This window comes from Choloepus didactylus, chromosome 8 (genome assembly GCF_015220235.1).
Source record: "Choloepus didactylus isolate mChoDid1 chromosome 8, mChoDid1.pri, whole genome shotgun sequence".
Classification (NCBI taxonomy): Eukaryota; Metazoa; Chordata; class Mammalia; order Pilosa; family Megalonychidae; genus Choloepus; species Choloepus didactylus.
This window is the reverse complement of record NC_051314.1, coordinates 110,881,215-110,893,381: the sequence shown is the minus strand read 5'-3', so window position 1 is coordinate 110,893,381 and position 12,167 is coordinate 110,881,215. Positions and strand designations below refer to the sequence as shown.

General features: G+C 36.9%; 1 protein-coding gene across 2 annotated transcripts in view; it reads right to left on the bottom strand.

Annotated features, from left to right (window-relative positions):
• The window catches only part of ST8SIA1 (ST8 alpha-N-acetyl-neuraminide alpha-2,8-sialyltransferase 1), a 183,400-nt gene that overhangs the window by 60,204 nt on the left and 111,029 nt on the right, over window positions 1–12,167 (bottom strand). The window contains exons 3-5 of one of the 2 annotated variants that reach the window (XM_037846196.1): window positions 11,670–11,779; window positions 6,173–6,265; window positions 5,074–5,385 (exon numbers count right to left, since the gene is read on the bottom strand). In XM_037846196.1, coding sequence (XP_037702124.1) covers window positions 5,100–5,385; window positions 6,173–6,265; window positions 11,670–11,779 — 489 coding nt within the window. In that variant the 3' untranslated portion in view covers window positions 5,074–5,099. Of the gene's footprint in view, window positions 1–5,073; window positions 5,386–6,172; window positions 6,266–11,669; window positions 11,780–12,167 lie in introns of those variants that run through there. The other variant, XM_037846195.1, reaches the window with a different exon arrangement.

Below are 12,167 nucleotides of genomic sequence, written 5' to 3'. Positions count from 1 at the left end.
CACATTCCCAGTGCCATGTAGACATATCTTTTGGGGGACCACCATTCAATCCACTATACCCTCCATCACTTAGGATACATTTTTCTTACTATTTTTGTGAGATATACATATATATTGAATGTGTGTGTACATACACACACACACACACACAGAAAAGTATATATAACATATACATGCAGTTGAAAGAATAATTATAAAGTGTACATCCCTGACCACAAGCCAGGTCAAGAAAAAGAAACTTGCCAGCGATATCGAGGTCTCCCACGTTCCCCTCCTTGAACCCAGTACTCTCCCTCCCCTGAAAGGTAACTTCTTGCTCTTCTTTATAGATTTACTTGATATGTATCTGTCCCTAAGCTATAATGTTAATTTTTTTAAACATCATATAAATAGAATCAAACCACATGGTTTTGTTAGACTCATTTCTTTTATTCAACATTACATTTGTGAAGCTCATCTGTTGTATTATGGGTAGTGATAGTTCATTGCAATAATGCATTTCATTATGTGAATACATCCTAATTTATTTATTCACTGTGTCATCTATGCAGATTCATGTATTTTTAGCTTTTAGCTACTATAAACGATTATTATACATTTCTCCTGGGGAACTTGTACAAAATTTTCTCTGTATATACCTAGGAGTGGAACTGCTGAATCATGGGGCGTGTACATCTTCAACTCTACTAGATAATGTTAAAATGCATTCCAAAGAGGTTTAACTATTTACACTTGCTCCAGCCCAACTCAACCCCAAGACCAAAGAATACACCAGGCAAAAAGTTCCCCATGAATTTTAGCTAGGGTCTTACTTACAGGTGGATTTTTCCCAACGGTGGCTGGTTGGAAAACGGAAGTCGATGATCCGCACAAGCAAGAGGAAGAGGCTTGCCTTATACAGCTCAGCTGCGCTTCACTAGATTTGGTTACAAAGGAGCCTCAGATGTTATCTTGTGAAAGTTGATTTCAGCAGAGCCTCACAGAGATTTGGTTACAAAGAAACCTCAGCTGAACCTCCTAAAAGTTGATTACCAACAGTGATTAGGCTCCACGACCTTCAAGGCCTGTGCTCTGGTCATGCGGGTCACAGCCTGCTCAAGGCTCCACCCTTTTCCCCGAAGGGAGAGGGGGTTTTGACCCCGGGGGTTTCGACCCCTGGGCTTCCACATCACTCTAATGAGATGGAGTGCTGCTCCACATCCTCACCAACATTTGGTATAATTTTTGCCAACCTGGTGGATGTGTAATGATGTCTCATTAGGGTTTTGATTTGCATTTTTCTGATTACAAATGAGGTAAAGCATATTTTCATTTGTTTACTGGCTATTTGGACTTTCAAGTGATGGTTCAACTCTGATATTTTCATATCTGTTTTCTTTATTAAATTAAATTCTTTCATAAGAAAGAGTTCATATATTTTCGATATGAGTTCTTTGTTAGTTGTCTTCTTCTATAATGTGACTGTTTTTCCCCTACTTTTACCATGTCTCTTCATGAATACAATTTCTTAATTGTAATAGAGTCAAACTTATTACTCTTTTCCCTTATAATTAGTGCTGTGTGGGTCTTATTTAAGAAATCCAAAGGCAAAGCTATCTTCTATTAGCTTTCTTATATTTCTTATCAAATTTAGGTCTTCATCCATTTGGACATAATTTTTAGTGTAAGACATGAAATGGAGGTCTTATTTCATTTCTTTCTCATACAGATATGTAATTGTCCCAACATCATTTTGAAAAGTTTGTCCTTTTCTCACTGATCTACAACATTACCTCTGTGATATATCAAGGGTCTCTCTCTATATACAGATGGATCTTTTGGAGGCCCCGTTTCAGTGTTCAATTTTCTTTTCTGTGCACCAATACTGCATTGTCTAAATTTCAATAGCTTTAGAATAAGTCTTAACATCTCATAGGTAACCCCTCCAACCATTTTTTCTTCAGGCGCTTCTTTGCTTTTCTTGAATTTTTGCCTTTTCAGATAAATGTTGGAATTAAGTTAAACACGAACATGCACACACACATCACTCACAATTGGGATCTTTATTGATATTTCAGTGAATCCATACATCGATTTGGGTAGAAATGATGACTTTACCACAGCAGGTCTTTCAATTATGGACATGGTATATCTGTACATTTAACCTGGTCATCTGAAATGTCTCTTAGTAAAATTTTCATATTTTTTTTCATAGATGCTTTGCACATTTTTTGTTTAATTGTTAAGTGCATCATATTATTTGATGCTATTGAGAAGGATAGATTTTTTTCTTATTTCACAAGATGGAATTCATGCATATTGATTTTATACCTGGAAATCTTGCTACATTGAATAAATTTTTAATGTGAAGAAACTTCCACTTTTCTAAAATGATTTACCACATTTGAAAACCATTGTCTCACTGTACACCTGGATCACCTGGAAAGGCTGGGAAGCATGATGGTCATTGGTTAAGAACATGAGCTTTGGAATCAGACAGGTCTGGGTGAAGTCCCAATTCAGTTACTAATAGCTGTAAGAGTAGGTACTCACCTTATTTCATCACCTCTTCTTCTGTAAAATACATAACTTAAAACAGGTCCAATCTATTAGTAATCTTTTGAGGATTAAGTGAGGAAATGTAAATAAAGAGCACTGAACCCAGCACATAAAAATGTCAACTGAATGTTGACCAATATTCATAATAATGATTCTTGCTTGTCCTTGTATTTTTTTCTTCAAATTGAACTTAAGTCTTAACTAACAGGTTTACTTTTCCTCTTGAATACTTAATTTTTGACTTTTTCCTCTGTCCTTTTGTAGGTATAGTATCTTTTCTCAAAAACACAATTCTTTTCCTCTCTCTTATTTACTATAGATCTTGCTCTAAATATTTTTTTCATATTATTTTTAGTCTCTTACCACCAACTCCCCCACATATTTGGATGGGAAAACAGAATTTTCTGTCCTTGGATTTAAAATATATTGCATGTTTCATTCCCTCCACAAGAACATTTATCCCTTCTCAAAAGTGACTTTATTCTCAACTGAAAATAATAGCCAAGGTATTACACTATAGATGTGTAAGATGTTACCATTTGGAATAACTGGGTGAGGGGTACACAGGACCTTCCTGTACATTTTTTTTTTTTTTTTTGCAGCTACCTGTGAATCTATGATTATTTTTTAACATTGAAAAGAATCAAAGAAAAATATTTCTGCAAGTGTTCTCTTGACCTTCTTTCTCATTTCTCTTGAATCCTAGATAAATTCATTCCAATTAAAAAATATGCACATTTTTAGGATTCCCAAAACCCAAACCCAGCAAATTGAATAAATAGATATCATCATCAGTGATTCTCTGCCATCTTCCTGATAAGTTCCCATCCCCACCCCCAAAAAAAACAAGAATTGAATGAGAGTCAATAACTAAACTACATAAGTGACATTTTATTTTCTCATTCATTCCCAACTCCTTGCAATGATATGATAGCTATATCACCAAACTAAACATAGTAACAATAAAATATCAAGTACTAATTTTTGATTACTAATTTACTGAGTTACAAAATTTGACTGGCATTTTTGGTTTTCAATGACACTTTAAAAAACTAATCATTTATCATGAAAGCTATATACCTATCTTCACTAACAAACAGATTTATCATAAAAAAAATGAACAGAAAACTAAAATTCACATTTTTGAAAAAGTCAAATAATATACATTAAATCAAATAATATACATTAAATTAATAACATGACATTAAATAAGGCAAATAGAAGAAATAATCTAGGATATAGAAATAATGGAAGAAACAAAAACACAAAACCTTTAACTGTCATTAACAGTCTGAATGATATTTGAGAGAACATCACATCCATAAAAAAAGAATGTGCTCCTGTGAAAAAGAAACAGAGTCACAAAAAACAAAAATGCAATTTTAAAAATTGGAAATGGTAGATTACATAGCAGAACGGACACAACCACAATATCATTTAGTGAGCTGAAAGGGATTTTTCTTGATATACAACACAAAACAAACAAAAAAGGTTGTATATTACAAGAGTTAGAATAAATGGATGTAGATCTAGAACTTCCAATATCCACAGAACAGGAGGACTAGAAGGAGAGAGCAAATACAATGGAGAAGAGGAAATAATCAGGGATATAACAGAGAAAATGTTCCAAGAACTGAAAAATAATCCTAAGAAAAGCTAACACCTATACAATATTCACAATATGTCAGGCAGTGTTCCAAGCATTACATGTAATTAAACTACATATGTAGTATACCTCATAATGACCCTACTGTGTAACTATTGTTATCCCTGCTTTACAGATGGGGAAACTGAGGCACAACGCACTAGAGACTCAGCCCAGCTCACACAGCCTGCACATGGTGGAGCAGGCAGTAGAGCCCAGGCCCTCTTGCCCAGAGATCAGCTTCAATGACTAACTCTCCCATCTTCTGACTGAAAGAACCTCCTGAGTGCCAAGCAGCTTTAATGAAAAAAGGACCTGCCCTATGACATAACTTGGTGAAATTTCTGAATGAAAGCACAAAGAGAAATTTGTAAAAAGCTTGTAGTGAGGGCAGGAAAGAAAGATTTCCCTCAAACAAAAAAAACAGACTTACATTAGACCTCTTATTGGCAATACTGGGTATAAGACAATTAAATAGTAGTTTCAAAATTCTAAGGAATATAGGAAATGTCTGAAAAATAGTATTACTTAATGTTAATTAGGCTATTTCCAAATAGCCATATGATTTTTTTACCACCTTCTTCTTTGTACTTTTTGAGTTTCTTAAAATGAACATATATTTTTATTAAAAACAACAAAATTATTATTATAAAATATGTAAATTTGCACGGATTTGATTTCTTATATATTAAAAACGAAACTATAAATTCACTGCAAAAATGCAGGATAATATTTTCTCATTAAGGGGAATGGGGTAAAGATGAGTATTTAAAGAAAGATTTTTTTTAAAAAAGAAGCCATAAAGGAAAAGACTAACAAATTACATTGCATAAAATTTTTAAAATTCCAATAGGACACAAATTAAAAGATATGTGACAGACCAGGAGCAAATATGTGTTAAATACATAACAAAGACTTAATAATATTCATAATAAAAACAACCCCAAAAAATGAATAAGAAAATATTTTTTAACAAAGAAAGAAAACAGAAATGAGCAAAATATACAAACAGATAATTCACAGAAGAAGAAATACGGATAGTTAATACCCACTCAGCCCTTCCTATATTCTGGGGGAGAAATGACAAAAAAATTAAAAGGCTAATAGTACCGAGTGTTGTTTTATGTATGAGGAAACAAGCAGTCTTTTCCTTCCCTGGAGAGACAGTAAATGCTACATTTGGGAGGTTAATTTCACAGCATCTGTCAAAATTAAAAATCATTTGATTGCATTTCTGGATACCTATTTTTCACGAATACTTAACAGCGTTGCTTGTAAAGTGACACACATGTGCTGTTCACTTGGACTTGTCTTTCCCAGATGACAAGTATCTGAGTCTAGAATGTCTTGATATTTCACTCCTAATTGCTAGGCAATGTTTGGCTCCTCTGTTCAAAGGGATCTTGTCATTCTCTACAATAAACAGTCCTTGGAGAAACAGCTGTTCTCTTACTGATGGGCTTCGTCAACTAGAGATCGACCCCAGCAGCCCCCACAGCAGCTGCCAAGATTTCTGAAATTTATATTAGAGCAAGATTTTCCGCCTGCTCTCCTGAATCTGATCTGATCTGGTCTGATCTGAAAGATAATAAATACACACAATTTCTGTGCATTCTGACAACACTGGTGTTGAACGCATGCATATGCCATAGATTCCACAGTTGCAGGTCATTAAGTTGGGACTGAGATCAACTAATTGGAAAGTAGTAGTAATAAGTACACATTGTGTTTCTTCTTTGAGCAAAACAATTGACACTTATGTTATTTCTACTATCTCTAAGGGAGAGAAACAGAAATCTCAGAGGAAGCATGAAATGCTGTTTAGATTCCCTGAATCCTGCCTAGTTTATTTACAATTTCCCCCTTCATCCTTCCTGCCTGTCCGGATGGTTTTCTTCTTTGTTTCCCAAACTGAATTTGGGATATTACTGTCTTTAAGATATTAAGTACTTCACAAGCATTCCTCTTTAGTTTCTCTTAAACTCTTACCTTTGCCGAATTATACTAGGATTAGCTGTCACTAAATGACTTTTGGATCCAACATCTTTAGTGTATTCACTTGACAGGGGAGGAAGGTTGCATCTAAAGAAACAAGAAGAAATATTTTAGAACGATTTACATACTTTTAAATCAAGTCAGTTAAAACGACCCAAATAGGAACTCTCTTAAGTCTAGCCCAACTCACAATAACTGCTTTGACCACTTGTTTAACAGACATTAGATGATTAATTAACCCTCAGCATCTTCAAAATGCTGCCATAAAAACTAGCCCTGTTTCATAAGAAAATTTTAACTAGAGAAGTAAGTGGTGTATGAGAGGAGAGAGGCAGTAGCTAGGAAATATTTACTCAATTCAAACTAGTTTTGAGGTAGCCCGAGAGAAAGCAATAACTTGAAATCAGACCTCAGAAGTGGGTGGTTACACTAGAAGACACAGCTTCTATGTTGTTCTCTGCCTGCCCACAAACCTCAAGAGACAGGGAAGAATTATATTTGTGTGTGTTTTCCTTTCTTTTCCCCAAATCTAAATTAAATAGTACATTCAGGGCAGACTTGGACACCTAAATCAATGCATCTCTGGCTTTTGTGTTCACAACCAACAAACCAGTTAATTACAGGTGAGGACATAATGGTTTGTCACCTAAAGTGTGATGATTCAGCCAAGGGAAAGAGTACAGGTGACGACTTCTCTGGTGATGGAAAAGGCTCCCACCATCACTCCTGCCCGGCTTGCTTTCCTTGACCACAATGTTTTATGACATTCACAATGGAAAGTGGCCATGGCAAACTCAAATTCTGTGACTTTCTGGCTGCGTGACATTAGGCAAGTTAATTCACCTCCCTTGCCTCAGTTTCTTCTTTATATAAAATGTGGATAATGATTTTCCTCTCTTATAGGGTTGCTATGAGTATTAAAAGAAGTAAGGTGTGGAAAGTCCCTTCCATGATACATGGCACATAGTAAAAGCTCAAAATATCATATATAAAAATCATATAAATATAACTAAATATACAGTTTTTATTAAGAATCCAAATAAGCCTGTAGTTTCTATTAGGCTTCCTTTTGTTACGTGTCTGAATTTCTGTCATTTCCACACATATTTCTAACTTGACTCCTACCACATCAGGGCACCTCCAAATTGTTTTTACTTCAGCAAGCCAAAACATCATTTATTCGTAAGTAAACATATGTTATAAATATTGAATCTCTGCCGGTTCCTCTACCATTGATGTTCCCTACGAATTGCCCCCAGGAGATGGAATTGTCCGTGCATCTGCTCAGCTGATGAATTCAAGTCCCTGATTTTTTTCCCTGTGCCACCTCAGGGCATGCTAGGCAAAACTTGTCTCGGTTGTTTTGGAATTTTCCTTTTATCTGTTCTTTGGGATTAAGATACCAGTTCTGCTGACAACTACCCACAGATCAATTAGTCAGCCTACCAGTGACCTTTGCTGCATGTTTACTGAGAACACAACACTATGTTGTGGGCACTGTGGGGAGCTGAGGTGGGAGCCCTAGTCACAGAGCCTGCCCTTGAAGCATCTACAATCTAGTGACCACATGAGATCCCCTGTGGTTTCCTGAGGCTTCTTGTGAGAGAATGAACTGATGCATTAACAACCAAAGCCATCCTGCAGTGGTGCTGATTGTGGCCTTGTGATTTAACTGATCATTGCAAAGATGAAGAAGACTTTTAGGGTAAAGACACAGGCTAAGTTTGGTTGCTAGTTTCTTAAAAAAGCTTTGATCTTGAGGGCCCTTGCTACCATTTGAGGATCAAGTGTGTTATACTTAAAATTGGAAACTCTGAATATTTCTAGGAAGTGCTGCCAGCCTGCTTTCTTATTATTAAGTGAAACAAGTTGGTTTTCATGAGTAAATACCTTGATTTTCTGTGTGTTCCTTTTGGTAGGTCCACAACTCAGATGTCTGTCCCTGACCATCTCCTATCACAGAGAAAAAGCTAAACAATAACATCAACAACTGGCAGACATTGATTGCTATTTCCTACAATAGAAACAGATGCTTAAAAATAAAGACAGTATTTTATAGATGTACTTCTAGAATATGATGACAACATATTTTAATGTAAAAAGCTGCCTTAAGTTCTTCTGGATAAACTTTCTCTTCAAGTCAAATGTCTGTGACACTTCCCTGTAAATCTCTTCTTAGAAAAAGCTCACGATAATTTTAGCTCTTCAACTCTTAAATTGGTAATTACATGGATCTACATAAAAGGCATATTTAATATAGTCAAATTGTTTCTAATAAGGCATAATTGTGTAAAAGTGTTTCAAACTTTGCATTATCACTTGTTGGTATAATTAACAGATATTAATGACTAAACTGTCTATAGAAACTGAGCTCATGATCCAAAAAGAGATCCAATAATAGAACTGATGAGAAGTGAATATTTACTGCATTAGGGAGTGAAGGTAGATATAACCACTGTTACCTCTTTCTTGCATACCTTCCAGATAAATTCCTATTTAACAATGTTACTTTTTAAAGTGATGCTTTTGGTAATGGCACAAATATTTACTTTGAAAAATGGGAAACTGATTTTTAGCATTAGAAGATGTAAGTGTTTGAAAATAAGCAAAGAATTACAGCATTGTTACATCCTAGTCCTGGCAGGCCCTTCGAACTGTAATCTGGTACATTATGTGTACAGATAAGGCAATTTTGGGTCTCCTCTCTCCCCATTTCTATCCAATCACTCTGTAGTTTAGGACAGTATATTCCACTAGCTTTCTAATCATACCTACTAATCAAAGGCACATGCATGCATAGCTCTAGTTATGATGTTACTTTCTTTGAATTCCTTTCAATTCTCATCTCCACCATCACTCTATCAACATTATGCTTCTGTGCCCTTTAATCACAGGCACTCAATAACACTGCATTGTATGCAATGCAAACTTGGCCTTGCTTATTTGCAATAAATACTGCCACACTAGGTGACTGCCTAAGATGCTTGGGTCTAGTCTTCTACATGATAACTTTAAAATAGCTATTTTCCCTAAATATGGTAACACATACACACACCTTCAGGAAAAATATTAAAAATACACTTATTATACTGCCTTCTACATTTTATTAAGACCACTTGGTAGCTAAACCAATTAACTTCTCTGAGTTTGTGAATATAATATTATCCATCCTTTCTTCTTTACATAGTTTTTGGGGAGAATGAATAAACCTATCCACAAAAGCAACTGGAAAATTAAAACTAAAAACTAAAATCATAAAATGTGTCCTAATTATGTGGTATCCATATAATCATAGAATCAGAGTTTTCAGGGGGAGAGGCTTGAGGAATTATCCACTCCAATCTCCTCATAATGAGGAGAGAGCTGAGCCCCAGCAAAGGTAAATAGGCCTTTCCCTTTACCATAGGCCACACATCTAGCTGGTGGGAAGGACTCGTCCTTTGACCTTTCTGTTTCCTTTGCTTTCCCCTTTGCCTCCACCTAAAGCCAAAATATTGGAGTGGGTGTCTGAGTTTGGCTCAGGGCCTCTGTTTTCTCATCTATCCATTCTCTCTAGGTGATTCTGTCCACTCCTATGGCTTAAATACCCCATCAGCCCCATCACACTCCACTCTCCATTGCTCAGGATGCTGTGGCAACAGTCAGCTTCTTTCCTAAATTAGAGCCTTGGAAATGGGTTTTCCTCTGCCTAGAGCAGCATGGAAAGTAGACTCAGCCCAGACACCACTTTCCCTCAGAAGCACCTCGCTCCCTCCACCATCTGTCTGAATTACCCCTATCATAGCACTAGCAAACCTTCAAGTTATAAGCCCATGATGGAACTGGTCAACATTCCATTTTTGGACTTAGCTTAAGGCCCAAAACATAGTTGGTGTTCAATAAATGGGTTTTGTATTTACTTCAATTAAGAGAACTACATTTAAAATTTTCCTCCCTTCTCCTATTGTTTGTATATTTAGAAAAAAGAAAAAAAAATCCAATGGAGAGGAAAGCACTGTCCTACAATGGTAAAATCTATAATGGGGCACATCCATGAGGTAGAGAAGGCTCTCCCCATTCTGCCTCAGGCTTCCCTATGTGGGACAAAATGTCTTTCAGGGAGCCCAACTCTGAGTCTCGGAGAGAGATTTGGCTCCCCACAAATACACAGCTTCCCTGAAACCCTCTCAAATAAGGGTCTTTACTCTCCCCGACAGCACTTAGTGCAAAGTCAGCGAGTAGTGTTCTCTTAGTTACCTTTTGCCAGTTCTAGACCATTACTTATTTATCCTTTAAAATGAACACAAAAGCAAAATCCTCCTCTCCTTTGCTCAGCTTTTTGTCCTCCAGGTTGCTGTGGTCCTCAGGTGCTCTGGCCACCAAACCTTTTGGCCTTTGGTTCACAGTCATTCCCAATTCAGTGAGATTCTGGGGCCCACATAAGGGACCTCCCCTTTCCCAAAGCCTTGCCTCAAAGATTCCTCACTTTTTCAGTAACAGATGTCTTCTGTTTTTTACATCTGATCATCCCCCCGAAAAAGCTCAACTCTGAAATCTTATACTCTAGTGGGTCCTTTTTGACTCCAGATTCTTATTATTCCACCTCTCCCTCATCTTTACCATCACCATGGGCTCTGAGTGACCTTGTCATTTGACTCCCTCCCTTTCTCCATCACACCTCTCATGACCCAATTCCTATACAGCTTGAACTCCAAGGACTTTAAGTGTCACTTCACACTTTCTCTTTGTATACTTCTTCCCTCTCACCCAGCTAATCCCAAACCTGTATCAATCCTGTCACTTGCTTCATCACTGCTTCTGGCTGCTAAGTATGTCTGGTCAAAACCATCCAGCAGTGCAGGCTGGTGCCACTACAATTTGATGGCCTGCACCCTTGGCTGGATGCGTCTTAACAATTCCTTGGCCTCTGCCCCTGCAGCAGCCTCTCCTGCTTTCCACTAGAACTAACTTGCACATCATCACTCTGCTCAGTCCCCCTATGACGCTTCCTTCTTGCTCAAAGTGTACTCTCCTTTCTTCCTTACCATATTCCTAAACATGCACAGATCACAATTGCTCTTCAAGTTCCACCTGACACTTACAAATGCTTTTGTAAAAAAAATTTCAAAAACGGCTTAGAATGAAGTGAATAAATTAACATTTTTATTCATGGAGAGTTAGCCATAACTAAAGAACAATTTTAAATGTTTTACTCATGCAACTTTATAATCTAAAATAAAATCTGAGTTGTTTCTACTTCCTTTATTCACAGCAGACCTTGTTCCTCCACTACCTCTTAGCCTTCCTCGGCTTTGCACTTTTTCGAGGGATGTTCCCTTGCTCCCCACGTCCCCCTCCTAAACGAACTTGTATATGAGCTTGAAAGGAAACTAAAGAGATGTATGACTGATTAATCACAAGGGACTAGTTTTGAAAGGCCCCAGGGCTTATTATGGGAGGGGTGGAGAACAGGAAAAAAGGCAGAGGCCACGCTGTGGGTACTTTCTCTTACCGCATGACAAAATTTGCTTCATCTATTTGACGGCCACAGCCACTCTTCTTCAGAATCCCACCATTTCCCACCACTACGCATTTCTTCAAGGGCAGCTGGAATGGGGTAGCCTAGCAACAGAAAACAAGGCGGGTTTTCACTGCAAAGAACACTCAACTGCTCATTGTTTATAACAGACGCTCAGGAGAAATTTGATTGAAGACCGGGCAAAGCAAAAAGAGCATGCAGAAAGAAAGATGCCAATAAGTTTGTAAGGAAAAAACTAGCCTGTTCCTTTGAAATAAAACACAAAAATAAAACAGCAACAAAAACCTCCCTGAAGTGTATTTAAATATAACAACATTATTTTCTGGCCAAAATTTCCCATGCACATAGTAGAAGGTTTCTGCTAGGGAAAATAAAAAAGTCCAAGCTAAACACAGGATTGGTTTTAAAAGCATGAAACTGGGAACAAACTCAAATGAATTCTATTCCCCTATTTGAAGGCAATTTCATTCA